Consider the following 27795-nt stretch of genomic DNA (forward strand, 5'->3'; position numbering starts at 1 on the left):
GGTGGTGCTCAGCCGGCTCCACCAATGGGAAACAAGCAAAGTGGCTTGCTTTCTGTAGCTCTGAGCCAATACTAACAAAGCAAAAGGGGGTTGTCGGTATAGAACCAATGGAAAACAGGGAAGGAGCACGAGGCGGAGTTGCGAATCCTGTCACCAATTGGAAAGAGGGGGTGGAGCCCGGGCCTTGTCAAGCGCAGCCAACCAGAGAGAGGAGCGGACTCTAGGGGGAGGGGCCGTAATGTTTTTCCCCAATCGGACAAGGCCAGGGGCGGGGCATTCTCTAGGGTGCCCAATGAGGAACGCAGCCGAAGCGGGCCTGTCAAGAGAAGGGGCTGGGGGCGGGGGGATGGTGAGTCGGAGATAAACACTCCGCGGCGGTGGCGGCTGCTGCTCTTCTTCGGGTTCTGTCACGGTGTTGGCGGTGCCCAGCTCACCGGCCCCCCTCCCCCTTCCGGCGAGCGCGGTCGCCAAAGAGGCTTTCTCAACCCTGCTCTGCGGGGTCCACAGCAGGGTGCGGGTGTCCGGCGGCGGCGGCGAGCCCGTGGGCAGTGGGGGTTGGTCCCGCGGCTCCGGCCCCCGGTGCAGAATGGCGGCGGCGGTTCGGATGAACATCCAGATGCTGCTAGAGGCGGCCGACTACCTGGAGCGGCGGGAGAGAGGTGCACGGGGATGGGAGGGGTCCGTCCCGAGCCGGGGCCGGGGGCTTTGAGGGGCCCCGCCGCGGGTAGGGGCTCCCAGCCGCTCTGGGGGTGGTTGGAAGCGCGGAGAGCGCGACCGCGAGCGCTCCCAACCCCTCCAGCTCTCCCCACGCGCGGTCCGAAGGGAGGCCACTGCTGCCCCAAAGGCGATGAATGGAGGTGGAAAAGGGGCCGCTGCCCCCCGGGGTCCCGAGCTCCGTCCCCACCCCGAAGCGAATGGGGTGCCCGGGGTCCCCTCGGCCAGGCCCTTGGTTTACCTCACCGGGGCTCGTCCCGACCGGCCCCCGAGTGGGCCTGGCGTCCCGTCCCCCAGCCGGAGGAGCAGAGCCTGCCTTACGCGCCCCCTTCCCCGCCCTCTGGGCTCCGGGTGTTTGCCCTGCACCTTCGCCTGAGGCTGGTCCCACTTAAAACACACCAACCTGCTGGACTTTGCCAGTGGGAAACCCAGGCACCACGAGCTTAGCGACTTGCCGTGTCTTCCTCAACAATGAGCAGCTGGAATGCTCCTTACACCTGCTCCGAACTGAGGGTATTCACACAATTTTAAAAAAACAATCATTGTTCTAAGAATTCCACTTTGCTTCGTTTATTTCTTTCCACGATATTCTTGTATTGAAAAATAAAATTTAAAAAGGAAATGCTGTGGAGGGGAGAGAGTATTGAATGTTCTAGGCTCATTCATTAACTGGATCCTTCGGTTTTCTAGAAGCTGAACATGGTTATGCCTCCATGTTACCATACAATAACAAGGACAGAGATGCCTTAAAACGGAGGAACAAATCCAAGAAGAATAACAGCAGTAGCAGGTAATTTGGTAAATATTTCTGTTTCTCTTTTAGATTATACTGCAGGTGACACAAACTGCAGAATGGAAGTTGCCTGTTGTGATTATAACTCTGTAAATACATTAAGTAGCAATCATGATTCAGTAAGGCACACATGGTCTTAAGCCATTGGAGGAAGCAGCCCTTCTGTTTGGGTTGAGCGGACTGAAAAGAGTAATGGAAATGTTTTACATTTCTTTATGAACTTTTAAAATTAATTTTGCTTTTCTTCCCTTTTGGAACAAACATTTTTGGAAACTTCCAGTGGGATTAGTTAACGGTAACCGTATTTTGCCTTCAGAAGTTGCAGATTCAGGGCAAGTTTTCTGTAATTGAAAATGCTGGATATTATCCATTTCTTTTACTTTTCATAGTGAAGATTTTATAAACATGTTAAAGTATCTGATTTATCATAGGTGGTAGGATTTCATATTCAACATGTAAATTAAATGCAGTTATTTGTCTGATAATCTGTCAACATCTATTTATAATGGCAAAGAGGAATGGTTGACGTTGGAGCCTGCCTTTTTGGTGATGGAAGAACGAATAATATTAAAATATTAATATGCCACAGTCCTTTTAGGTTAGCCTTATAGTTCTTAAAAAAAATCTGTGAATCTCTCTGGGGAGTATGTGGTTAATGTCCAGTGAAGTCACATTAAAGCCCTGAATATAGTTTTTCTTATTAATGATACTGCCCCCTTTTTTCCTCTCTTTCCCCTTAAAATATGTTAGCTAGGAAATCTTCTAGATCTGTTTAATTACACTTTTCATTCCAGTAAATTAAGTCATTCACATCTTCATCACTGATTTAGAATCCTTATTCCTCTCCCGTTGTCATGAATAACTCCCTGCAAGTAACTGTATTTGATTAGCCTCTGTGGCATAATACAGACCACTTAAACCTAAAACTTGTTCTTGCTGTTGCTTCTGTCCTTGATTCACCCCATTGTTGGTAAAAACACAGGATGCGAGCAGCATACATGTGCTGAGCTCCTGAATAGGAAGGCAGGTGAAGGATGCACCTGGTAATTAACTACCCCTATGGTTTTTCCTTTCCCTCCCATCTTTCACATTACCTGAAGGTGGTGCCCAGTAGATCTGCATGTGGGTCCTAAGGGCTTTTAAGAAGAATGTTAATACTGATTTGTATTGTGCAGCGGTATAAAACAATTCAGCTGTCTTGCATTTTGTTACATTATTTTTAAACTTTTGGAAGAACTTTGAAGGCTTTTGGTTTGTTTTTCTTCAAAAATGTAGTCCATTTGTTGCTTTTATGCTTATCCACCGGTAATTTGGGAGGATGTCCACACTAATAGTCAAGGTTTAATCCTTAGCACTTTCTTTTTCCCTAAGTTTCACAGGAAAGTTGGAGGAGGTTCAGTGGTGGGGAGAGGAATATGATGTTGTTGAAAGAGAAGGAGGCCGGTCCCAAAAGGTGATTAAGAAAGAAAAATGATAGTTAAGAATTGCAAGCCAAGAAACAGATTCGTTCTCTTTAATATCCAGCGTTATTATTGAAGAAATAGCTGTAACTTCTGTTTTGGAAAAGCTCTTTTCTTTTAATGAGCTTGGTTTGCTTTCCATGGTTATCACATGTTTCCCATATTCTTGACTAATCATGAATTAGTGTAATACCCTCAGTGGTGCAGGGATCTCTGAGAAACCATGATTAAACCTGGAGATGGCACCAAGCAGATGTGAAGCAAGAGCAGGTTGTTTTAAATGTGATCACTTCCTTCATGCCCTGTTTAGAATGACCCTTCCTGAGCAGTGAGACATCTCCCCAGAGAATGCAGTTTGACCCCTTGATTTGAATTCGACTTCTATCCAAGGCCATGTATGGTCAGGATTTTGAACTGAGGTGAGGGCTATGGAGAGATTACTTCTGGTTTACATAACCACTGGATAACAGTGTATTCTTGTTAATTCAGGTTGAAATGTTGTGCTCGTTGCTTGTAGAGTCAGGGGGCTACTTTTTTCTAGGACAATTAAAAAAAAAAAAAAGATTTAGCCACATATCCAGCTTCTTGGGAACTGAAAATGCATATCTTAATCCAGTTTCTCTAGTTGCTTGTTTAAAAAACAAAACCAAATGGGGCGCCTGGGTGGCTCAGTTGGTTAAGTGTCCGACTTCAGCTCAGGTCATGATCTCACAGTTTGTGAGTTCAAGCCTCGCATCGGGCTCTGTGCCGACAGCTCAGAGCCTGAAGCCTGCTTTGGATTCTGTGTCTCCCTCTCTCTGTTCCTCCCCCACTTACTCTCTCTCTCTCTCTCTCTCTCTCTCTCTCAAAAATAAAGATTAAAAAAAACTTTAATGAAATAAAACCAAATGAAATTTTGAAATTTTGAATATTGATTGTTTCAGAATCATCCAGAGAACTACTGGAATATAGGGAGGTGGAATCTTTTTCTTTTTTTTTTTTTTCTTTCCTACTGATTTTTGAAATGAGTTACTAATTATTTAGAATTGAAATCCAGAGTTTTTAAAGGTATATTTTGTTAAATTGGTCAAGCAGGCTTTGGCATTCATGTGAAAGAGGAAGTTCACACCTGCCACCTAGCTCTTTTACGCAACCATGGCCATATAGCTGAGCTGATGTGGAGTCTTTGAACCCAAGGACTTTTTCCTATTCTCATACACTCTGTAGTCTGGCTTAGTTATCTTTTTGTTAGAATATATTTTTAATGGTGACATTTGACCTTTACCAGTGATTTCAGAGTTATCAAACATCTTCAATAATCACATGAAAAATAATCTTGACGCAAGGTATCTATGTGTTCTTATAATGCTTTAATTAAAAATGTTTACCCATTAACAGAGTTGGCAAGCAATCTCTGGACTGAGGATTTTTGAAAGGCTTACTTTTATTAAAGACACTCCGTTCCAGTCACCCAAATGCACTTCAGTATTGCTGTAGCCATTAAATAGAAGTCCCCTTGTAAAAACCATGATGCGTTCAATACTCTTAAGTAATCGAATAAGATCTGTAGTTTCAAAAACTGTTCAAAGTTTGGAAGGAGTTGTACTTCCTATGGAATTTGTTAAAAAGTTTCTCTTGGGGGATTCAGAATTTTTCTTATTTGTATCTTCAAAAAATCCAGAAATTTTTGGTAAGAGTGCCCTGTGTGCTATTTTCTGTAATCAGAGATTCTATTTTCAAATATTCACCCTTCTCTACCACTGTCCTGGGATGGTCCTTGTCTATAGTTAAACAGGGAAATCCTGACCAGCTGCTGTTATATACTTTAAAAAATCTGTCAGACTTTGAACTTGTTATTCCCTGTTAAAACTAAAATGCCACGTGCTTTAAAGCCAAAGGTTTGAGGTGCAGGCCTGACTCTTGTTAACTATGATATCCTGCTGGCCGTTGCAGGAAGTAAACCTTCAGAAAAATGTAACTGAAGAAGGCAGAGGGAAAACCAGGTGAATCAGTGTAAATCTTTTAAGGCAACTAATTGTGAGGTCCTTTATCTAGAAAACAAATATTCTAAAACTTAAAATGTTGTCGTTATTTTCTTGGTTTTCTTCGTGAATAAAAATTGGTGTCCCAGATCCTTGTGGAAGAGAAGTTTTAGTGCTAGATTGAAAATTTCTCTTCCCAAGGCTGCAAACCCACATGTACACCCTGCTCCCCTTCTCTGGTGTGAATGAACTTGGTGGTGGTTGCCCACCTGATACAAATGAGTGGCTGAGTATTCGTGGAGGTCCTGTTTCTCCGTGATTACTGTGAGAAGTTCTCTGTAGGCCCAGTAAGGTTCTGATTGTGGCCACATAGAATTCATGTCCTGAGCCAGGGTGTTATCTCCTGAACTGGTTAGATTCCAGAGAGTTTCCATTAAGAAAGGTCAAGATTCAGCTCCTTTATAATGCTGGGAGGTTCCTCAAGCTTATGATTAGTTAGGGAGGAGTTGTGTAAGGATAACACTGAAGTGGCCATGTTGACTGGCTTCTCGGGATTTCTGTGTAAACCTGTCCATAAATTCTTAGACCAGACCTTATATTCAAGGTCAGCTATAAACACATTAATAATGGTATTTCACATTCACCACAGCTTTCGTCCAAAGCTCTCTAATCACTTTTACAGTTGCTACCTCATTGATCCATGCATGTTCAGTAGATAATTGACAGTAATTTTTACTCCCATTTTACAGAAGGGTTAACCAAGGACAAGATAGTAAAGAATGTTATTTCTTCTACAGTACTGGTCAGTGACAAAACTGGACTTCAGATTTCACCCTAACTGTTGCTTTAACCAGTCTGTGCCATCTTTATGTTGAGCTGAGTTTTAGAAGCCCCTTCCTGAAATCATTTGGTAGCTAGTCATCAGTAGCGTTTGTTGGGTTGTACGTGATCAAATAATTACGTCAGGGAGTAGAAAGGTTGAGGGAAGAGGTACTATTTTTATCCATTTAAAATTGTGTCCTCTTGTCAAACAACTTAGCATGAAGTTTTGGCGTATATACCCCACCTAGGAAAAACTGCAGGACTAGGAGGGGGCTCCACCTCCAATGTTGTAACTGCAGCCTGAAAGCTTCGGGTGTTCTATAACTCGAATTCGTATTCCATTGGGCAACTGCTTTCCTCTTTGTACGTAGAGACTCCTGTTATTTCCACCAGGGATTGCACACCTCTTAAGTTTGTCCCTTCTCCTTGAACTCTATTTTAGATATTTACATTTAACCCCTCAGAGGGACTAATTTCTTTAGCAGAGCCCACCGAGTTTTTCTCCCTTTGTCAGTTTTCTCTACTACCAACTTTGGAGAGAAAGAAATTAAAGAATTGTTCTGGTGTTGAAGTAGTCCTTTAAGACAGGAAGAATCTTACTCTTTTCTTCTTGTTCCCTCTTTCAGATCAACTCACAATGAAATGGAGAAGAATAGGTGAGTTGGGGATTTTGCGGGTGGGATAGGGGCCATTTTGATGTATACTCTGTTCGTTGAGACTTGGTTGCTTTTCTTGTCTTTTCCCACAAATAGCACCTGATACGAGAGTTTACTCAGGCCGTCTAAGCAGCACTGCCCATAAATCACTTAGGTAGATGAAGGGCTTGCAGGTTCCAATAGACCACACCCCACCCCCTCACTCCTGCAACCTGCTTCTCCTGAGGAGTGCCTTTCCTGGTGACTGTTTCACAGGCCAAAGCATTTTAGGTCATGAGCAGTGTTTCACAAATAGTGTTTTTAAAAAAATTACATGCTACTGAATATAATTGGTAGTTCTGTCTTTAATCATGTACACACCCAGATATATATAAATACACATACATATGTGTGTGTGTATTTACAGTTGTGAATAAAGATTCCAAAATTCAGGCAAATCTATGCATAGCACAAAATGGTGATTCACTAGAGGAGGCCTGCCACCCTCACTGGGATCCATCTGGCTGAGCCTGAGTTGATCTCTCTCACCTGGATTGCCTCTTTGCTATTTGTTTAAATCTTTATTTTCTAAATCAGCTTTGCCCCACCTTCAATAATGTAGCCTACTGGTTCTTGACTCTGGTCGTACATTAGAGTCGTTTGCAAAGTTTTTATTTTAATGTTTTTCTAAAAATATTTTTGGGGCGCCTGGGTGGCTCGGTTGGTTAAGCGTCTGCCTTTGTTTCGGATCATGATCTCGCAATTTGTGAGTTCAAGCCCCACAGCATGCTCTTTGCTGTCCATGCAGAGCCCGCTTCAGATTCATTCTCATTCTCTCTTTCTCTCGAATAAATTAATTAAATAAATAACTTAGGGACGCCTGGGTGGCTCAGTCATTTAAATGTCCGACGTCAGCTCAGGTCATGATCACACAGTCCATGGGTTCAAGCCCCACATCAGGCTCTGTGCTAACAGCTCAGAGCCTGGAGCCTGCTTTGGATTCTGTGTCTCCCTCTTTCTCTGCCCCTCCCCTGGCATGCTCTGTCTCTGTCAATAATATTTAAAACATTTTTTTAATTAAAAAATAACTTAAAAGTATTTTATGTTAAATACATTATATATGCATTTATATATTTGGGGAGAAAAATTTTATTTCTGCTGATTTTATAAAATAACTTAGAGAAATTTTCAGACACATGAGAATGAATAATGTAATCAAGTCCTATGTGTCCATCACTCAACTTGAACAATTACCAACATTTTGTAAATCTTATATAATCAAAACCACCCCTCTCCATGGAGTATTTTAAAGCAAATCTTTTATCTCTAATAAAGACTTTACAAAAAAAAAAAGTAACCACTTGCTTTTACCATGCTGGGGGTGGAGGAATTAATGGTAATTCTTTGTAGAGCTTTTAAAAGAAAGAGAGAAACCAATGCCCAGACCTCACCCCTAGCAATTCTGATTTAATTGGTTTGTGTTGAGACTCTGCTCTAGTATTTTTAAAAGCTCCCCAGGTGATTCTCATATGCTGCCAGGGCTGAGAACCATTGAGCAAGCCTCATTCTGGTCTCTGAGCGCCCATCAATTTGAAATACAGGCTACCCGTTCAGACTGAGTGGCTTTCTCAATGCTCTGCATGAACAAGATGATGATGTGTAATAATGGCTCTGTAAATACATATGGTTATTTCATGCAAACCTTCTATGAAGAGGGGGTCTGACTCTGAAAGTCAGGATCTGAATGACCTGTTTCGTCAGTGAAAGGACAGACCAGACTTACTAGGAAAGAGAATCTTGGAACAGAGTGAACATTTAGCATTCTTCCACTGAGGAATTTTGTGTGTGCACATGCATGGGGTTGAGGGGTTGAGGGGTTGCATGTGCCTCACCGCACATTTGCCTCTCCTCAGCCCTCTTCTTCCCTTTTAATTTCTCTGTGATTATGACTGACTGTTGTAAGTCAGAGCTTCCTTTATGCTTTAGGGATTTACATATCCTGAATTGGGAACTCAAAAGTATCTTTTAAGGTGGAAAAGTAGTCAAATGTGGCTTCTCTTTCTCCTCTTTAGATTTTCTCTCAACTTTATGCCTTTGGGTGAACTGGGGACACTGGGACTCTTTGTGCTGAAAAGTCTTCCAGTTCTCCTCCCCCATTCCCGACCTCTTAGGCATTTATTTTTTTATATTTCCATTAGCCACTTATTTTTATTATTACTAAGATTTTAACCCTTCGGATCAGGGCTCTTACACTTACTACAACTCTATGCCTTTTACCTCTGCAAGAATGTCACACGATGTCAGTCATAAATAAAGGTCATTTGGACCTTTTATTTTAGCAGTTCAGGGATATTTCTTTTTTGCCTACAGTGTCTCAAGAACTTGTGCTCCATACTAGGTACTAAATGAGGTCATGCTGGGGTATTAAATCAGCATGGTCCCCATCCTAGAGAAATGTAGTTTGTCTAACGAGAAAGACACAGAGACCGTTTCAGTGAGTATACTATGTGCTAAGATGGAGGTATGCACAAGAGGCTCTGGAGGCAAAGAATCTGGAAAACTGGAGTGGAAGTCACCACTGGGCAAGCTGCTTTTAATTCAGACTGCTTCTGTATGACCAGTCAACTTTTGCTTGTTGAAGGGTTAGATATCTGGTTTCCATATTGTCCTTTCTGTTCTGGAATTTGGTCTTTTAAAGTCTTGACAATTCCTTCTCTAGTCTAGAGCACATGAACAGAAAAGAAGGAAGTAAAGACTCAAATTTCTTTAACCAAGCATTGGTTGCTGCAGTCCAAGTGAAGAACAAAGTTATCAGGCTCTTCTCCCCTTATTAGTGTAGATGCTTAAGAATCTTCCGGTTTTGAAGTCAGTTGAATAGTTGCTCTTGTAGTCTCCCTGGTTTTAGTGGTTGATTCCTGTAAAAGACTCCTACCTAGCTTCATGCGTATACACTTTAGCCATTCTTTACCTTAAAACGTCACATAAAAAAATTGACCTGTCTCTCAAAACCTTAGGAAAAGAACTTCTAACGATGGGAATTATTTTTCTCTTTGATATTGCAGAGTTGATTATACTTGGGTTAGATTTTTAAACAGAAACCTTTTCTGTGACACTTCAGAGATTCTGAATAATTATATTTGGTGTTCCTTTGGACTCTACTATGAGACTATTAGACTCAGCACCACGATATTGATAACCTTTGCATTGGTGAGAAGATAAAAGCCTTCTAGAATGGTGGAGGTGGGGGTGTTTTCCATTCACTAGATTAGAAGGTGTTAGAAGAAGCTGTGTACTAGGTGCTGGGAACACAGAACCGGGTGAAGACGAAACCCCTGGGGCGGAGGGTTCAGTAATATCACTATAGGTATGAGTGCCTGTCCCTTAGCCTGTGTTTCTCTTAACCGTAACGAATTTTGTGGCTCTGGCCTCCTAAGGAAACACCCTTGAGTGTGTGGTGTTTTTCTTTGTAAAACTAATCTTCTAGAAAATTTTGAGAAATATAGAAAGTCTTTCTAAAAGCAATTTATATCCTCCATAATTCTATCAGCCAGAGGAAACCAGTGAACTTTGAAGTGTATCTCAACAGTTGTTTTGGAAGATATAAAAATCACCTGTAATAGATCTTGGGACAGTTGACGGCTGCTGACACTCCTGCTAAGTTCCATATCCATCTAGACTTTTGTGTATACTTTTTTTCATCAACATGGGATCATATAGTAAATATTTTGTATCTTCTTTTCAAGCTACATTATGAATATTTTCCAGTGTCCTTAAGTCTCCTTTTCTAACATTACTTTTAGCAAAGGCCAGTATTTACCTCAGACGGATGTGCCATAACTCGTATAACCAATCCCCTGTTTATGTTCTTCCCAGTATTTTGCTAATACGAAAAGCACTTCCTTAAACCACCTTGTAGATAAATCTCTGTCCAATATCATAATTATTTCCTTAGGGTAAATTTATAGTTGTGAAATTAACAATAATATACATTGTTCTAATTTTTAGTGTTGACAGCTGGATTGTCCACCAGGCAAGTTATAGGCTGTATTTTCTGTATACTTTCACAAGGTGATACTCTAAGACCTTTATGAATTTGGTAAATAAAAAACAAAAACGGACAACTTGTTTTAGTTTGCATTTCTTACATTATTAGCATAGTCAAATAATTTTCGTGTGTGTGTGTGTGTGTATCACCTGTTAAATAACATTTGCCCAATTTTCTACTCTGACGTTTTTTTCCTTCTTATGAAGAGATTATATAATGTAAACGATATATATGAAAGAGATTGCCCCTTTGCATATCACATAATTTTCTAATTTATCATTTCCCTTAACAGAATATTTTCTCACTGTTTTCTCTCACTGTTTGAAGTTGCTGCCTCTATTGTATATTAAATTCTTGTTTACTGCTGAGTCTGTTTCTAGACGACTACTTCTGTTCCACTGGCCATCTGCTCTTCCTGTGCCAGTGTCCATTGTTTTAGTCACTGAGGTTTTGCCATGCACTTCAAGATCTGGTAAAGCAAATCCCTACTCTTCCCTCCTTCTTTTTTGATTTTACCATGATCTTAGCTATTTTCACTAGTTTGTTTTTTGTTTTTGTTTTTTTTTCCTGATGAATTTTATAGTCCATCCATCTCCCCATCCTTCAAATTCTTTGGGGATTTTCAAAATAAATAAAAAATTTAATAATTTCAATATAAATTAACTTTAAAAGTTCACGTCCACATATTAGCTCTTTCCATCCAGGATGTGATGTGTGTCTTCATTTAGATCCGTTTTCTGTCTCTAATGTTTTATGGTGTTTCCCCATAGATCTTGCATATTTCTTTTTTTTTTTCTTTAATTTTTTTAATGTTTATTTATTTTTGAGGAAGAGAGACAGCATGAGCAGGGGAGGGGCAGAGAGAGTGAGGGAGACACAGAATCTGAAGCAGGCTCAGGCTCTGAGCTTATCCGCACAGAGCTCAACATGGGGCTCGAACCCACAAACTGTGAGATCATGACCTGAGCCCAAGTCGGACACTTAACTGACTGAGCCACCCGGGCGCCCCTTGCATATTTCTTGTAAAAGGTATTACTGCATTTATGTTTTTTAACTTTTATTTATTTATTTTGAGAGAGCGAGCCTGTGTGTGAGTGAGGGAGGGGCAGAGAGGGAGAGGGGAGAGAATCCCAAGCAGGCTCCACACTCTCAGCAAAGAACCCAATATGGGGCTCGATCTCACGAACCACGAGATCATCATCTGAGCCAAAATCCAGAGTCAAATGCTTAACAGACTGAGCCACCCTGAAGCCCCTACACATTTTTAGATCACTACTGGATTCCCAATGTAATTGCTAATTAATTCTTGTTGGAATATAGGAAATCTTTGAATCTTTCGTTGTTATTATTTGGCTTTGTTGATGATAATTGTATTTCCTTCTCTTAGCTGGGAATTCCTCTAGTCTGAATGCCTTTCAGTAGCATTTCAGCAAATGGAAACTGAGGGAATGTATATAAGCTGCAGCCAGTGGGTCAGGAGTCAGGTGCTAGAATGGACTCCCCCCTTCCCCCACCCAAAGAAGGCTCTGGTATCTTCTTTAATAATAGACACTCATTTTTCTGGAATGGTACGTATGCAGGCCTTGCTGGAATTAGGCAGCTGGTCTAGAGAGATTACCTCTGCTAGAGTCTTCTGAGCCCATGACAAAAGATTTTTGTGTGTGCTCTGTGGGGAGGACTCAGCAGCCTGATCTAAGCTATTATTTTCATTTGGTCTAACAGTATTTCAGTGGCATCTGGTCTGGCATGAGAAACCATTGCAATCAGGTCTCTTCTGGCAGGATATTGTAATTGATTGCAGATCCCTATAGTTATTTCTTTTGGGTTTTGGCTTTGCAAATGGCCAAGCTCCTTATATCAGAAGAGGGTAGGGGCGTAGCTTTTGCATCGGGTCCAAAGTTGTGGTAGGCATTGCACCATTCTTACTGCTTCTGAACTTTCTTGACCACATTCAGATTGCACTCTAGGGTGTTGTAACAAATCCACATTGCTTTGTTGCCACATGGGGCTAAGGGCATGGCCCGGTTATTACAAAGAAGGGATGTAGTTATCAGTGTACAAATCTGGTCTGTGTTGATGGTGTGGAGGAGCCCCCAGATTTGTACCACTAGAATCTTTCTTTCTTGGACTATACCTCTTGAATAGATGGCATCTGCCCTTGGAAGAACTTGGGCGAAGAGACGTATGCTGATTATTCAGTGCCTACTGGAGTACTGGCAGTATTCACTGACCTTTTTGTCATAGTCATTAATAGTCAAAGGGTAAGAGAGCTATAGCAAGTACTGACTATAATATGTACTTGGATGTTTTTAAAATTGGGCTCCAGAAAGGAAATATTAATGAATATACTTATGTATTTCATACTTTTAGTAGAGAAATGATTTTATAGCTTTAAAATGTAACCGCCATGCTCCCATATAGCTATAGCACATATAACTACCTTTGTGTTTTTAACAAGGATTACTTTCACAATTATGAGAAAACTTCAAAACCTTCTAAGGCTCCAGTTAAGTTGGTAATAATGATGCTTTGGGCAATTATTTATAAAGGGATCAGTTTAGGGAAAGAAGGCGAATACTTTTTTACCTTAAAGCATGACCTGTGGTCTTCACGTGGACTTTTCGTTTAACCTGGCGAGGTTCTTTCTCAACCCCAAACCTGGAGAAAGTTAGTATCTCTTGTGACATAGAATCACTTTTAGGGTCTAATTTTTGACCCCTTAAGATTATTTGTTTCTTCTTACTCTATACTAAACCTGTTTTTGTCACTATATAGCTTATATGTACCATCTCTGAAATTTTTATTCAACCCCCAATTATCCTGTAGGATTTATGAAGCTATTTAATTGGCTGGATCTGTACCTACACAAAGATAGGAAATAAGATGGTGAAATTTCAGCGTTAAATAGGCTATTGTTTATCGTTTGGTGTATTTTTTCTTCTTCTTCGGTTAAGAATCTGAAGCCCAGGGGCGCTTGGGTGGCTCAGTCACAGTTACGCATCCAACTCTTGATTTCAGCGCAGGTCATGATCTCACAGTTCATGAGTTCGAGCCCCACGTCGGGCTCCATGCTGATGGTGCAGAGCCTGCTTAAGATTCTGTCTCCCTTGCTCTCTGCCCCTCTCCTGCTTGCACGCCTGCACGCTCTCTCTCTCAAAATAAATAAACCTTAAAAAAAATCCAGTCCAATTTTGATGAAAAGTAGTCCTCATTGAGGTCCAGTGTATTGTGTTTAAGTGGGGTTTTTCTCAAAGAGAAGGGGCATGAATTGCCTAAGATACCAGTTTCTACTCTTGGATCAGCACCTGCAGATGCATTGTTATTTCTAGGCTCCAGTGGGTTAACAGGAGATAAAGTCTTGGTCTTTTCCATTATTTGATAATGAAAGAATAGTCAGATACATAGGAGGACTGCAGTGTAAGAATGAGTGAAGAAATGAAGGTGATCAATTTGGAAAGGGGAAGACAGGGGATGATAGTCTATGAAAGCTTGACAACCTTTGCGAAGAAGTTAAGTCAAACAAGATATGGGTGAGGGCAAAGAATAGGTTTGGTAGAGGGCCAAGAGGACCCTGTTCTAGAACTTTCAGTGGGAGCTGCTATTTGTCATGGTCTGAAGGTAGCTCAGATCAATAATTCTGCAATAATATGTTTACGTGTTTGATCCCCAACTAAATTTTAAGCAGCTTCAAAGGCCAGGACTTGGTCTAACTCGACATCATATCCCAGCACCAAGTAGCAGTGCATAGTAATCCTTTGGAAACGCTGTTGGAGTAAATGAATGAGAGAGCCAGGTGCGTGTCTCTAGATTTCCACCAATGAACTTATTTACTTATCTACCCTTTTCACTGGCTGCCTAGCCGTACACTCTGCTCTGACCTAAGTCATCTTTGTTTTCTGCGCTTTACTGTGAAAGGAGAGTGTTCAGTTATACCTTCAGTTAAAAAAGTAATCTCTGATAACCGTGCCTCCCTCACAACACAGACATGTGCCTGATTTGATACCATTCCCAATCGTGATCACATTCAAGTCAGGAAGGACTTTTGGGATAACAGCAAATTTAGGAGCACTGTCTGCAGATAGCACAGTCCACCTATAGTCTTAGTCTTTTCTCATTTATTCCCCAGTTTACAAATCTGCTGGCCCGAGAGGGAGAGAGACCCGGATAGAATTGAGGAAGCTGAAGTCTGGAGGCAGAAATAAAAAGAGCTGCATTCAGAGCTAAGGGCACACCACCTAGCCCAGATGCCCTCTGTCTGTGCCAAAGCTCCAGTAGGAGGTAGTGCCTCTTCGTTAATGACTTCTTTTCACTTGGATATTTAGTTTCCCATAAGTCATGGCCGAACAGAGTTAAGGAAAACTGACAACAGAAATTGTGGTATCCAAATATATTTTATTTATTTATTAAAAAAAAATTTTTTTTAACGTTTATTCATTTTTTGATAGAGGCAGAGCGTGAGTGAGGGAGAGGGAGACTCGGAATCTGAAGCAGGCTCCAGGCTCTGAACTGACAGCACAGAACCCGATGCGGGGCTTGAACTCACGGACTATGAGATCATGACCTGAGCTGAAGTCGGATGTTTAACCGACTGAGCCACCCAGGCGCCCCGACCAAATATATTTTGTATTTAAATCTTTAATATATTTGGAATGGATTTTGATGTTAATCTCCCCACTCTCCTATTTTCTGAATAATCCATTCTTTTCCCAAGGACCTGCACTGTTCTCTCTGTTATAGGTTCAATTCATACCTATTCTTAGGTTTATTTCTGGGAATTTTTTACTCTGTGCACTTGATTTGTATATCTATTCCTGTTTTAGTGTATACTGTGTTTTTTTTTTTTAATTATTGAAGCTTTATAATACAGTTTAAGATCTGGTACAGCACATCCCTCCTCATTCTTCTTCTTTTTCAAAAAGTTGGTAATCCCTCACACATTTATTCTTCTAGATAAAGTTTAATTTCCCAGCATTAAGAACACTGTTGGGATTTTTTTTTTCTTGGAATTATGTTAAATTTGTAGACAAACTGGGTAACATTGACATTTTTACTTTTAGGTTTCGTATCTGGAAATGTGCTTTTTTCCATTTAGATTTTCTTAGATCTCTCAGCAAAGTTTCATGGTTTCCTTCCTAGACCTCCTTCTGAAGCTGTTTTAAGTTTATTCCTAAATATGCTATCCTTTCTTCTTGCTATTGTATGGGAGATATTTTAGGTTCTTTGAATGTAGATAGCACATTCAGAGATGTGCTTGCATTTCCAAGGTCAGTATTTGCCCCTGTATTTTCCTTTGGCTGTTGCGGTGCTGCTGTAGCTGGGAGAGGAGTGGGTACGCTTCAGACACTTCCCTCCCAACCTTTGGGTCCCTTCTATCCAGGCCTCTACATGATGTGTGGCCATGAAAGAGTCTTTCCTTTCACATGAATTAGCTTTATAAGATCCTTGCTTATTTTTATTTTTATTCCAGCATAGTTAACATACAGTGTTATATTAGTTTCAGGTGTGTAATATAGTGATTCAACAATTCTTTACTCAGTGCTCATCATAAGTGCCCTCTTTAATCCCCTTCACCTGTTTCACCCATCCCCCAATCCACCTCTCCTCTGGTAACCACAACTTTGTTTCTAGAGTTCAGAGCCTGGTTCTTGGTTTGTCTCTTCTTCTTCTTTTTGTTTTTTTTTTTCTTCACGCGTTTGTTTTGTTTCAAATTCCACATGTGAATGAGATCATATGGTATTTGTCTTTCTCTGACTTATTTCACTTAGGATAATACTCTCTAGCCCCATCTGTGTCATCGAAAATGACAAGATTTCATTCTTTTCTATGGCTGAATAATACTGTGTATGTGTGTGTGTGTATATGTATATATATATATACACACACACACACACACACCACGTTTTCTTTATCCATTCATCTCTTGATGGCCACTTGGGCTGCTTCTATCATTTGGCTATTGTAAATAATGCTGCTGTAAACATAGGGATGTGTCCATCCCTTTGAATTCGTGTTTATTTTGGGGGTAAATATCCAGTAGTGCGACTACTGGACCATAGGGCAGTTCTATTTTTAACTTTTTGAGGAAGCTCCATACTGTTTTCCACAGTGGCTGCACCAGATTGCATTCCACCAACAGCGTAATAGGGTTTCTTTTTCTCCACACCCTTGTCAACACTTGTTTCTGTTTATTTTAGCTATTCTGACAGGTGTGAGGTGACCTCTCCTTGTGGTTTTGATTTGCATTTCCCTGATGATGAGTGATGTTGAGCATCTTTTCATATGTCTGTCAGCCATCTGTATGTCTTCTTTGGAGAAATGTCCATGTCTTCTGCCCACTTTTAATTGGATTATTTATTTTTGGCGTGTTGTATCAGTTCTTTATATATTTTGGATACTAAGCCTTTATCAGATATGGTATTTGCAAATATCTTCCATTTTCTGTAGGTTGCCTTTAAGATTTGTTGATGGTTTCCTTCTCTGTCCTTGCTGATTTTTTAAATGTAAAAAATAGTACCTTTAGCATAAGCAAGCTCTGTATTTCCATAGAAAATAGGTTAACATTTTCCATTAAATTTCTTTAATGACAAAAGATAGCTTTTCTTTAAGGAAGAATTGGATTTTACCAGATAGCCTCTATCTACCTAGTGAGACACTTTGAGTTAACTATTGATTTTAAAAGGAATTATAGTGCTATAAGTATCTGTTTGTTCCTGGTAATTATCAGTCTACAGAGGAAGCTAGGATTGAAAGAATAACTGCTACCAGCTAGAGAGCACTCCTGTCAGACCCTGGCCAGGGGCTTCCATACCTTGTCTCCATTAATACACTGGCCCTCTCAGGTGTGGCCATCCTCTATCTGCTGCTGAGGAAAGTTGTTATCTGCTGAAGGTCACACAGGGAGTGAGTGAAAAAGCCGGGATCCTAAACCCTTACTCTTACATATGACACTAACACTCGGTTGTGTAGTGACTGATCTATTCAGAATACTAAAATAACTAAAAACAAAAACGGAAATTGAGATCCTTTTCAAAACCTTACTGAAGAAAAGCTATAATTTGATCTAACTTAGTTATCCCTAGTTATAGGGCACACTTGATTCTGAGCTTTAGTGATTATAGCTCAGATCAAAGATTGGCCTCTTTATGCTACCATAGACCAAAGGTATATCAGTCCATTCAGAGTAATTAAAGCGATATTTCTGAAGAGTCAGCACATGAAGTTTGTCAAAGTTCGTGACCTAGGTACAAAGCAGTTGGATCAACGTAAACAGAAGAGGCAGCTGGGAGCAGGAGGGAGCCAGGACCTGGCACAGCCCTCTTGTGCTGGGGTGGGAGGCTGGTAGGCAGCTCTTGGCAACAGGAGGAGGACTGGCTGAAGAAGATGGGATGAGAGAAGGTCTAAGTAGGGATCAGACAGGAGTATCGAGTGGCTTCCTGTTAAGTCCATGTGGCAGAACCTCTACTGGTTCCCCAAAGGGGAGTTAGACCAGGTCCAGAGCAGGACATTAAGCCCCTCCTGGAGGACCAGAGTCCCGGGCAGGGGAACAGTCAGGATTGGGGAGGAGAGCTGAGACGGGTGTTTGTGTTACTTGCTTTGGATCTCGTGCTTCATGGGTACTGTCAGACTTGGCTGAGGGATTCCAGATCCCAGGGTGCGCGTGTGCGTCTCAGGGTCAAGGAGCCGCAGAGGGGCTATTTGCTTGCTTATCTGGTTCAGGAATTGACTTTCACGACTATGTGATAGAATTGAGACCGCCCCCGTAGACCTCACCCCTTCCCTGCATTGGCCTAGGTTCCAGCCTGTGGATGTCTGCAGGCAGGTGGCAGGTGGGCAGGGCAGCCATCGGGCTGGAGCAGCGAGGCGGCGCCGGAGGAGGCCAAGGCAGGCACTGCCAAAGACAGAAGTTGGCTCTGGATCGGGACAAAAATCCAGAAAAGGCTCTGGTCTTATTTTCATAGAACCAGGCCAGAGAACACTGAATGAACATGTATTACCCTTAGCTTGAATTATCAGATGGCTTATTTCTAGTTTCACAACTGGAAGCGTTCTTTGGAAAACCCACATTTGGGTAGTGAAAATTACACTTCCTGGGCCAGACTCCTTGTGTAACTAGAAATGACGATGCATGGAAAGATGACTTTATTATTTTATTTTTATCAGTAGACAAACTTCCTAAAAAATTTACATACTCATATTTGTAGATAAACCCACATCATAAAATGACTAATAGGACCCTGTTCTGAATCATGAAGTCTTTGCAGATAACAAGCAAGCTGAAAAATGTCTAAATCTAATTTTAATTTTTAAACTTTTTTCCTAACTTGACAATTAGTCTATAAACTTTGGGAGAAATAAGTTGGGTAATTGTGTAAGTGACTAGTTCTACTTTCTCATGGTGTTTCTAATATGACCTGTTTTCATGGCTCTTTTTGAGGAAGATATCATTCAAGGTGAACACGGACATTTTGCACACAGGTTCTGCTTTTTTCCCCTCATGTAGTAGAGGGAGGAGCAAACCTCTCATGTGAGTCTTTGCTTGTGGCCATTCCACATGGACAGGTTTTTGGGGCAAGTGGAAATCTTCTAAAATAGTCAGGCATTTTTGTCCCATTAAATCTTCTAGCTCAGGAGTGAAGGCTGTACTCCAGTTTGTTTAGGCTGAGCGGGCCCTTGGAGCATCTAGGACAGCTCCTTCGAGAGCTAGACAAGGAAGGAGGCTTGGAAGCAGATGAGGCTGGGGGCAGAAAAGGATGTCTGATGCATCACTCGTTAGATCTACCTGGGGGGAACATCCTGAAGTCTTGATGAGAAGGGTGAGAATTGCCTTCCTTGGTCATTTTCATGTGTATTGAGCTCTTAGAGCTTTCTGAAGCACTTTTCGTCTTTTAGTCTGCATTCCCAACTTTCACTAATAGGTTCAAAAATGTTAAGGAGGGGGAGGGGGAGGGCAAATTAAGCTTTAAGATTGTCTCCCAGTTCCACTGGAGGGTAGCCTCGCAGGCTCCCAAGAGCCCTGGTCCAAGTGGTCGTGTATGGGCAGTGGGCATGTATTTAAAACCCCAGGAGCCTAAGCACTGTTGGTGGTGCAGGTGTAGAGACAGACCCTGTCCTCGAGGAGCTTACAGCCTAGTTGAATAGGTGACATGAGCCATTCCGCAAACATTTATTAAGCAGGTGGGAGGGAGAGGCCCTGTGGTAACTCAGCAATGATTAAGTGGAAGTCCAACTTTCTGAGGAGTTTCTAATGAATGGTTAAGTACCAAATACCAAACAATTCAGGCAGAACAGTGAACTTCCTGATGAGTAGTATAAACAAGTGCTCAGAAAGCGGAGGAATCAACTGTGGGTTGGAATGGTCTGTGAAGGCTTTAAGGACCCAGTAGGCTGAAGCAAAAGCTCTGAATTTTGGCCGTTTCTCCCATTCTTGGGATCTGCTAGGTTCTAAAAGCGCAAAGAAGGGTTTCAATGAAGTGTTAATTTCTAAAACTGGAGGGACTCTTGTGCTCCTGGCCAGCTTGCAGTAAAGGTTCTCTCTGGTGGCTTACTGCGGTTCCTGCTTCATGTGGCCTTGCTTTCTCCCCTCTGTCCCGCTGCACCATTTCGCCCACTCCAAGACCTGTGTGTGGTTGTCTCTAGCCGTTCTGTGTGCCTGTTAGTGTAGCAATGCCAGTGATGTGCATTTTCCTTATCTAAAAAAAAAAAAAAAAGTAACTTTTTGAATAGCAGTTTACATAGTTGAAAAACCAGAAAATATATTCAGGAAAAATCCACTCCCTTGTCCCTGCCTATTCCCTGACTTCTCTCTCCCTGCCACTAAGTTTCTTATTGATCACTCCAGACTTTATGTTCACATAAGAGAACAAAAATATATTTTTCTTCCATTTTACCAATATACAGATGGCATATTGGATGCATGGTTTGATATCGTTCTTTTCCCAATATATCTGAGAGTTCTTTCCTCATAGTAAATAGAAAACCTTCTGCTGCTTTTCATAGCTACATCATATCCCACTGTCTAGACCTACCATAATTTAACCAGCTCCCTATTGATGGCGAGTTGGGTTGTTTTGTTCTTTGCATAAAGCAAGCTGTGATGAATAACCATATGTGTCATTCACATGTATAAATACTCCATATAGCAGTGCTAGAGTTCTAGTGATCCTGAGTGGGAAAAGAGGAAATATGGGTTGAAAGGATTCTCACCTTGGCGTGTTCTGTCAGGTCACATCATAACCCAGAAAACTGGAACTAACCTGGTAAATGTGCCTCATAAGAGTAGACAGGAGTCCCTGCCCTAACACTTGTACTATAGAGACATTTTTACAAAACCCGAGTTTTTGCTTCTTTGTGGCTTTCACCAGAGTTATCCAATTTCCAAACATGTTTGGCCAGAGATTTTTGGTGGCATTTGCCATTACTGGGTCTGGGCAACCTCATACTCTTTTAAAAAAATTTTTTTTTGTTTATTTTGCGAGAGGGGGAGAGGGAGGCAGGCAGAGCAGGAAAGGGGGACACAGAATCTGAAGCCGGTTCCAGGCTCTGAGCTGTTAGCACAGAGCCTGATGCGGGGCTTGAACTCACAAGCCACGCGATCATGACCTGAGCCAAAGTTGGACGCTCAATCTTAGTGCTACCGTGACCTTGTTTTCCTAGGCGGGCCCATCTTCGCTTGTGCCTGGAGAAGTTGAAGGGGCTAGTGCCACTTGGACCTGAATCGAACCGACACACTACGTTGAGTTTATTGACAAAAGCCAAATTACACATAAAGGTAGGTATATCCTTGGGATTCCTTTCAGCTTAACCTTCAGTAAAGGTTTGCCTGTTGATGCAGGATAGCAAACGTGTATCTCTAGGACAGTCCTTTCCCCTGAACTCCTCCACCTTGCCTCTTAGATGAATCCCAGGCATCCCAAACCCAACATGTCCAAGACCCCAACTGTTTCTCACTCCTATGTAGCAGAAATTAAATGGCCCATCCAGTTGTCCATTTGATTAAGCCAGGGTCACCCTTGCTAGCTCTTGCTGTGTAGCCACGGTGTCTAAGTCACCTCTAAGACCTAAACATTTCATGGGCTCGTTTACTTCCGTTTCACCCTGCCATCATCTACTGTGGTAAACTCCAGAGAAGCTTCCCTGTATCCCTCTGGCCACTGCTGAGCTAAGCTCCATGTTTCCCAAGAAGAATCCTTCGAAAGATCAAATCAACATGTCCCCCTTTTTCAGATTCTTCAGTGGCTCAGGACATACTCTGCAGCAGGCCCGCCCCAGGCTGTCCGACCTGGTCCTTACCTGCCTGTACAGCGTCTTGTGCCATAGGCCTTTTCAGCCCTTTGCACTTGTGCTGTCCTACACAGGGCCTTTGTATGTGCTGTTCCCTCTGCTTGCTAGGCTTTCCCCTCCCTTCTTCACCCAGTTCACTTCTTGTCATCCTTCAGACCTTAACATAGGTATCACTAGCTCAGGGAAACTTCTGCCCTGCTTACAGGCTTCCTGCCCCAGATGGACCTATCGTTGGAGAGTGTACTCTCTCAGCGCTGGTCACAGCTGACATCTGACCATGATTTGTATGACACTTTGGTGGTGGTCTCTGTTGTTAGAGGGAGGGGACCAGGTCTTTATGCTCACCTGCCAGAGGGTCTGAAACAGAGTCCTTGCTTGGTAGGAGCTTGAATAGCGGAGGGGAGGGGTATTCAAACTCCTGAGAGCCACAGCCAAACTCACTGTTTAGCATGTTTTTGTAATCCTTTAGTCACTATTGGACAAATGTCACTTTGGTTGTGGTTAGAGGCCTGTATACATGACAATTGTGGGGGGCGGGGAAGAACCTCTATTCAGAGCAAAATAACTACAGTTAAACAGACTTGTAAAAACAAGTGGTCTACAGAAACGTGTTTAAGCTCTTACGTTGGACCGTTTGGAATCAGGACACAAACAGAAGTTAATTGGGATTTGGCACGACTCAAAGTGTTTCTCTAATCGGAATGTGTAGCTGAATACCCGTACTTGTAAATGGCAGCGCCTCACGGCTGCCGCTGCACGCAGCGCCCCAGCTCAGAGAGGCGGTCAGGGCATCCCCCCAGCCAAGGGGGGGGGGGCTGCCGGCCGTGCCCATCCCCAGGGCCCCGACAGTGCAGGTACCCGCGGCTGAGTCAATACGGAAGAGGTTAGACGAAGGCAGGAGTCACTGGCCAGTTTCCTGCCCTGTGAGAAGCTAGATAAGTGACCCCAAATGGCTTTGGGGAAAGGCTGACACACAGCTCAGTGCGAGAGGGGAAGATGCGGAGTCATTGCCAATTTTGAAATCTGCCCATGAGCTCCAACAGCTACCCCTTTGGCTTGCAGAAACTTGAAGATTGTGACAGAAAAGCCATTCACCAAATAGACCAGCTTCAGCGAGAACAGCGACACCTGAAGCGGCAGCTGGAGAAGCTGGGCATCGAGAGGATACGGATGGACAGCATCGGCTCCACTGTCTCCTCTGAGCGCTCAGACTCCGACAGGGGTGAGCCCCCCACCCTGCGTGTCCCCCGACCCGGCCCAGGCAGCGCAGGGGAGGAACTCGGAGCCCACGGGTGACTTAGACTCGTTGAGTAACGTGACATCCGGTAACAAGTCCCTCTTTCCTGTTTGCACTTAGGCACCAGGTCCAGAGAAGGGCCTGGCGGGGCTGGCTCGGATTTCTGGCCTGAGCTTTCAGAAGCATGGCTTCACCAGTGTCTCTTGTCCTCCCCACAGAAGAAATCGACGTGGACGTTGAAAGCACAGACTATCTCACGGGGGACCTGGACTGGAGCAGCAGCAGCGTGAGCGATTCCGACGAGCGGGGAAGCATGCAGAGCCTCGGCAGTGACGAGGGCTACTCCAGCTCCAGCATGAAGAGGATAAAGCTCCAGGACAATCACAAGACGTGTCTGGGCCTCTAAGAGAGCGTGGTCTCCTCGGCTGCCTCCCGATGGTTCTCTCGGCGGACGGGCTTAGGTAGTGTATTGGACCCGCCCACAGCCCCCCTGCACGTAAGCTTCCGTGTACCACCTCTACCAAACTCAGCTTTGTAAACGTTCTCGCGGAAGTGCTTAGGATTGTGGGTTTCTGATTGCATCCACTAGCTTCTCTCTCTGTCCCTAAAAATTCATCCGAGAGACTGTACATTCCAATCAATTTGAAGCACCCAAGAATTCTTAGACCGAATAAGCAACTTTCACATCTCAGCAGTTTCCCCCTCTTCCTTACCATCCCCGTGTAGTCTAGCAAACCTTTCTTAGAGTTTTCTGGCTATGTTACTCACCTAGCAGAAATGTCCGAATGTGTCTTGTGCTTAGGAACCTGAAGGAAACAAACTTTTAAAGTCGAGATCCTGATCTCAGAACTCCAAAGCAAGCTTTGAAAGCGGCGTTTAAGAGCACTTAACTGTGGACCTCACCCCCCGTGAGGAGTCAGGAATACCTCCAGAAAACACCCCCTCACACACACCCTGCGCTGCTTCCCCGACCCGCGACCCGTGACCCGCGTGTGGATGGGAGCAGTACTTCTCACTTTAGAATGGACATCTTGATGGCAGGTCTCTGGGGCTGCACAGCTTTATCAGAGCTCCAGCGGCGCTCGTTCCCACCCACCAGACGGTACAATCTCTGCGATGTGCTCTGGGCCGCGCCGTCCACTGCTGTCCCAAGACCCGTTTTCCCCTCCAAGTTTGTTATGCTACTTGTCTCTGGAACATTTTTTTTTCCTACCTCAGAGATAAATGAGATCTCCATTTCCCACTTAACACAAAGCGATTATGCCTTTTTTTCACCCCCAAATAAGTGACACTTGGTCCAATTCTAATCTATTTTCCTATCTAACTTTCAGCAATAACTGAGCTTTGGCACTAGCTGAGCTAGTGTCCATCATCAGTGAAAGGAAAAGTCCACATTTCTACTCTGTTGCAGGTGAACAGGAGGGGAGGGTACAGTGTTATTAGAATTCCTCTCCTTATTTTTGGATACGCCCAGAATCTTCTTAATGGAGGCTTTTGGGTTGCTAGTTTAAAAGGCTGATCTTTCTTTTTGGTTATGATTTCCCCCTTAAGTGGTCTCCCACTTTGTAGCATTTTTATTTAAGCTAAAACAGAGCACATGTATATGTACATAAGACACATTAAATCTATAAATACTATTTATTCATTTTATATAAACTAATGTAATGGAAAACAAATTCTTATGACTTTGTGCTTTTATAGATGTTCTAGAAACTTTGTATGTAGGTATCTACAAAATTGGTTCGTTCCCCTTAATATTTTTGCATTCATATTTTTGACGTCGAGGTTTTCCACCTCTGACGAGTCTTTTTCATTGAATTTGAACCATTTGTAAACCCTGTGACGCTGAAACAGAGTGTGTGTCACAAAGTGACGAGAACATTCCTAAAATCCACAGACGCACTGCAACCTAAGGGCTCCAAGGCTGCACCAGCCGGCGGAGGGGTGGGGGGGGCGGGCAGCCGCCCAGCGCTCCCCGCCGCCTGCGGTCTCTGGCCCCCTCCCAGCCTCACCATGCCTCCAGCGCCTCCGCCTTCCACACAACTCAGAGTTCAAACGTGCTCCACAAGGAAGCTCATTCTGCACGTGAAGAGCGGGCCAAACAAAGATTACTTTTGTTTTTTCATTTTAATGATTCTCTATTAAAAAAATTTTAATCGGAAGTAGTCGATTCCTAAATGCTTCCAAACTCATCTGTCATTCTTTTTTTGTTTTCTGTTTGTTTTTTTTTTCATTTCAGCTTTGGGTGGGGGGAGGGGCAGGTGACACAAAGGATTTTTTTTTTAATTGGAATCTTTTCCAATGACCAGCTGAAGATTTGCACTGAAATACAACTTGTATGCCTTTTGCATTTTTAAAGCCTGCTTCCTGAATTTAAGCAGAGTGATAGTGTTGAAAGAGCCAGCTCAGCCTGTAACATGTTTGAAAAGATGTATCTGCACTTTGAGGTCCCTTTCGAATGCCATTCACGAGACCTCTCAAGCATTTTAATTGCTACATTCAAGCGCCTCACAAGTCCAAGATGCCAGATGCCTTAAGGCATCGAAAACTCAAGACTTTGGGCAAAGCTTGTGGGCTTGCATCGGGGGAGGGAGGGGAACAGAATTTGTGTATTTGTTTGATTTCAAAATAAGGCATCTGAGAGATGCCATTATTTTCTGTGTTTAAGTTAAACTGCATTTTTGTCTTTTGGTTGAAATGTACTGTCCCAATATAAAACAGTAATTATTTGACCTTTGCACTGTCTGGTCCTTTTCAATTTGATTGCATATAGAAATGTGGAATTTGATCTATTTTTAATGCACTTGTGATAAACTGACACCAGGGTTAGACATTACTTTTCAAAGCTTGAGGTAGACCGAATCGGCGTGCCAGATAGGCCTCTAACCAAAACTGTAAATTCAGGACCAGCAAACTCAGCCCAAGGCAGCTAATCCTCTTCCCTACGCGGGTGATCGGCAGCCCTCATTTGCCAACCTACCCTCTCATTCACTGATCCACCAGCGTGACTGTTAAGAGCTATAAAGTCTTTTTGGTTGTTTTGGTTTTTTTAAGCAAAATGAAAAACCTTTCTATTAGGGTTGTTGGGGGGAGGGGAATGGGCAAAGATATAAACCCCAGCCTTTAAAACTTTGACAATTGTACGTAAATATAGATGTGTGTAAATATAGGCACATGCATATTTTTATGTAAAATTGATTTTTAAAAACTGAAAAGAAATCTATACTCTTACTGACACCATCGCAATGCAGATGGGAAGGTAAGAGTACGTAGTCCAATTTCACGCAGTGAGAAAATACCGGTGCGTGCTGTTAACATCCCAGAACACAGCTTTCCACGCCTGTTGGCTTAGAATGGCAGGTGAAGCACCCAGGGTATTTTGTTTGGGTTTCTTCTGCTAAGCAAAGATCTTGAATTCTCCAAGGTGCTGATAGTGACTGCTGACTCCTTTCTCTAGTCACAGACCTAATGTTAGTTTGTGATGCTCTTTGAATCACTTTTTTGAGCAGGACCTAAATTCTCCTCCCAATAAACCCAAGACTCCAATAATGCCCAGGACGATTCAAAATTGAGCACTGCAATAGGCCCCTGACCCTGCAGTTGGCCACTTGAGTGGTTTTAGTTTTTAAAGGAAGCATTTTCTTTTCGCCTCTAAAAAAAAAAAAAAAAAAAAAAGGAAAAAGAAAAAAAGAAACAGAGTCCTTACCTGGGTTTCCTATGGGCCTTTCTGATCCATCCCTTAAGTGGCCAAGAGCAAATGCTGGGGTGCAGGGGGAAAAATTGTCAACCTAGGATGGTGATGCTCAAGTAATGGTCAAGTGGAGTCTTGGGGCTCACTATGGGTATTATGGGCTTTTTTTCTTCTTGCCTCTGCCCCATCCTTTAAAGAAAAAAACTATTTTTAGACAGCATATACACATTATTTAGGCTTTTATACCATGCCATATTGGCAAGAATACCACTTTCATTATGCTTTATGACGTATTCCTGAATCTGTCTTCTCTTCCTCCTCCACTTGCTCCTCAAGCTTCCTCCTTTACCTGCCCTGAGTGTTGAACCCCAGGAAGTCCATGGCTGCAAGGTGATTTCCTGCAGGTCAATCTGTTTTTTGTGTGTGTATGTCTAACTCTTGGATGCAGTATGCTTAGGTAGCTGGCTACTGAGTTTTAAAATCCTTTCTGGGAGAAGATGACCCAAAGACCCTTTTGGGGGGGGGGGGTGGCTTTTCTCATTCAGATCTCTGTGACTATGGGATATTTTGTTTGCAAAGATATCTGGGGGTGGGGAGGGGTGTGTGTACTATATGTGACTTATCATGATTTCTTCATTAATATTTATTACATGGATGATTTTCTTATACTACATTCTTCTGAAAGAAGACGACACTGCCTGGCACTGCCTGAGTCAGCTATTAAATGGCTGAAGAAATTGAGTATCTTGGTCTTCTCTCAAAATCATAAAATGAGAATTAGTAAGGCACCCAATTCCAAGATTTATCCACATTTTTAAGTTTGATTTCTTACTCTATGGGGGGTGGTGACTTAATGGGGCATTCTTCAGTTTAGCTTTTACCTGAGAACCAAACTTGCCTTTACCCCCCGTCCCTAGAATTGGTGCTCTGGGAATATTGCTGTTAACCATCAGTGTTGGGGGCCATCTTCCTAATGGTAAACACAGCCTACAGAGGGGAGCAGCAGATGAGAGAGTATGGAATTCTGTTTCCAGATGTTTATTTCTTTATGTAAATATGACGCCAATGTAAATCCTGTGTCAAGATCTAGAGAATGGTGCTTTTTACTACAGTTAGCACATGCATTTTTAGAACTACTACATGTTTTAGAGAATCTT

General features: G+C 42.6%; 1 protein-coding gene across 3 annotated transcripts; it reads left to right on the forward strand.

The window, feature by feature from the left end:
- The first annotated feature begins 376 nt into the window (after positions 1 to 376).
- Positions 377 to 25109, forward strand: MXD1 (MAX dimerization protein 1). 3 transcript variants are annotated; one of them, XR_006960316.1, is made up of 7 exons: positions 387 to 659; positions 1405 to 1504; positions 6377 to 6406; positions 21084 to 21198; positions 22773 to 22932; positions 23166 to 23408; positions 23750 to 25109. XR_006960316.1 is itself a non-coding variant. In XM_047069496.1 (6 exons), the coding sequence occupies exons 1-6, from the start codon at positions 587 to 589 to the stop codon at positions 23351 to 23353; spliced, it is 663 nt and encodes a 220-aa protein (XP_046925452.1). In that variant the 5' UTR covers positions 377 to 586; the 3' UTR covers positions 23354 to 25109. The 3 variants fall into 3 exon arrangements, 2 of the variants coding, with proteins under 2 accessions (XP_046925452.1, XP_046925451.1); XM_047069496.1 differs by having other exon boundaries at positions 377 to 659; positions 23169 to 25109; XM_047069495.1 differs by having other exon boundaries at positions 23166 to 25109.
- Positions 25110 to 27795: the final 2686 nt, after the last annotated feature.

Source organism: Lynx rufus, unplaced genomic scaffold (assembly GCF_022079265.1).
Source record: "Lynx rufus isolate CCGP_SWC_20201006 ecotype Redwood Valley unplaced genomic scaffold, mLynRuf1.p SCAF_8, whole genome shotgun sequence".
NCBI lineage: Eukaryota > Metazoa > Chordata > Mammalia > Carnivora > Felidae > Lynx > Lynx rufus.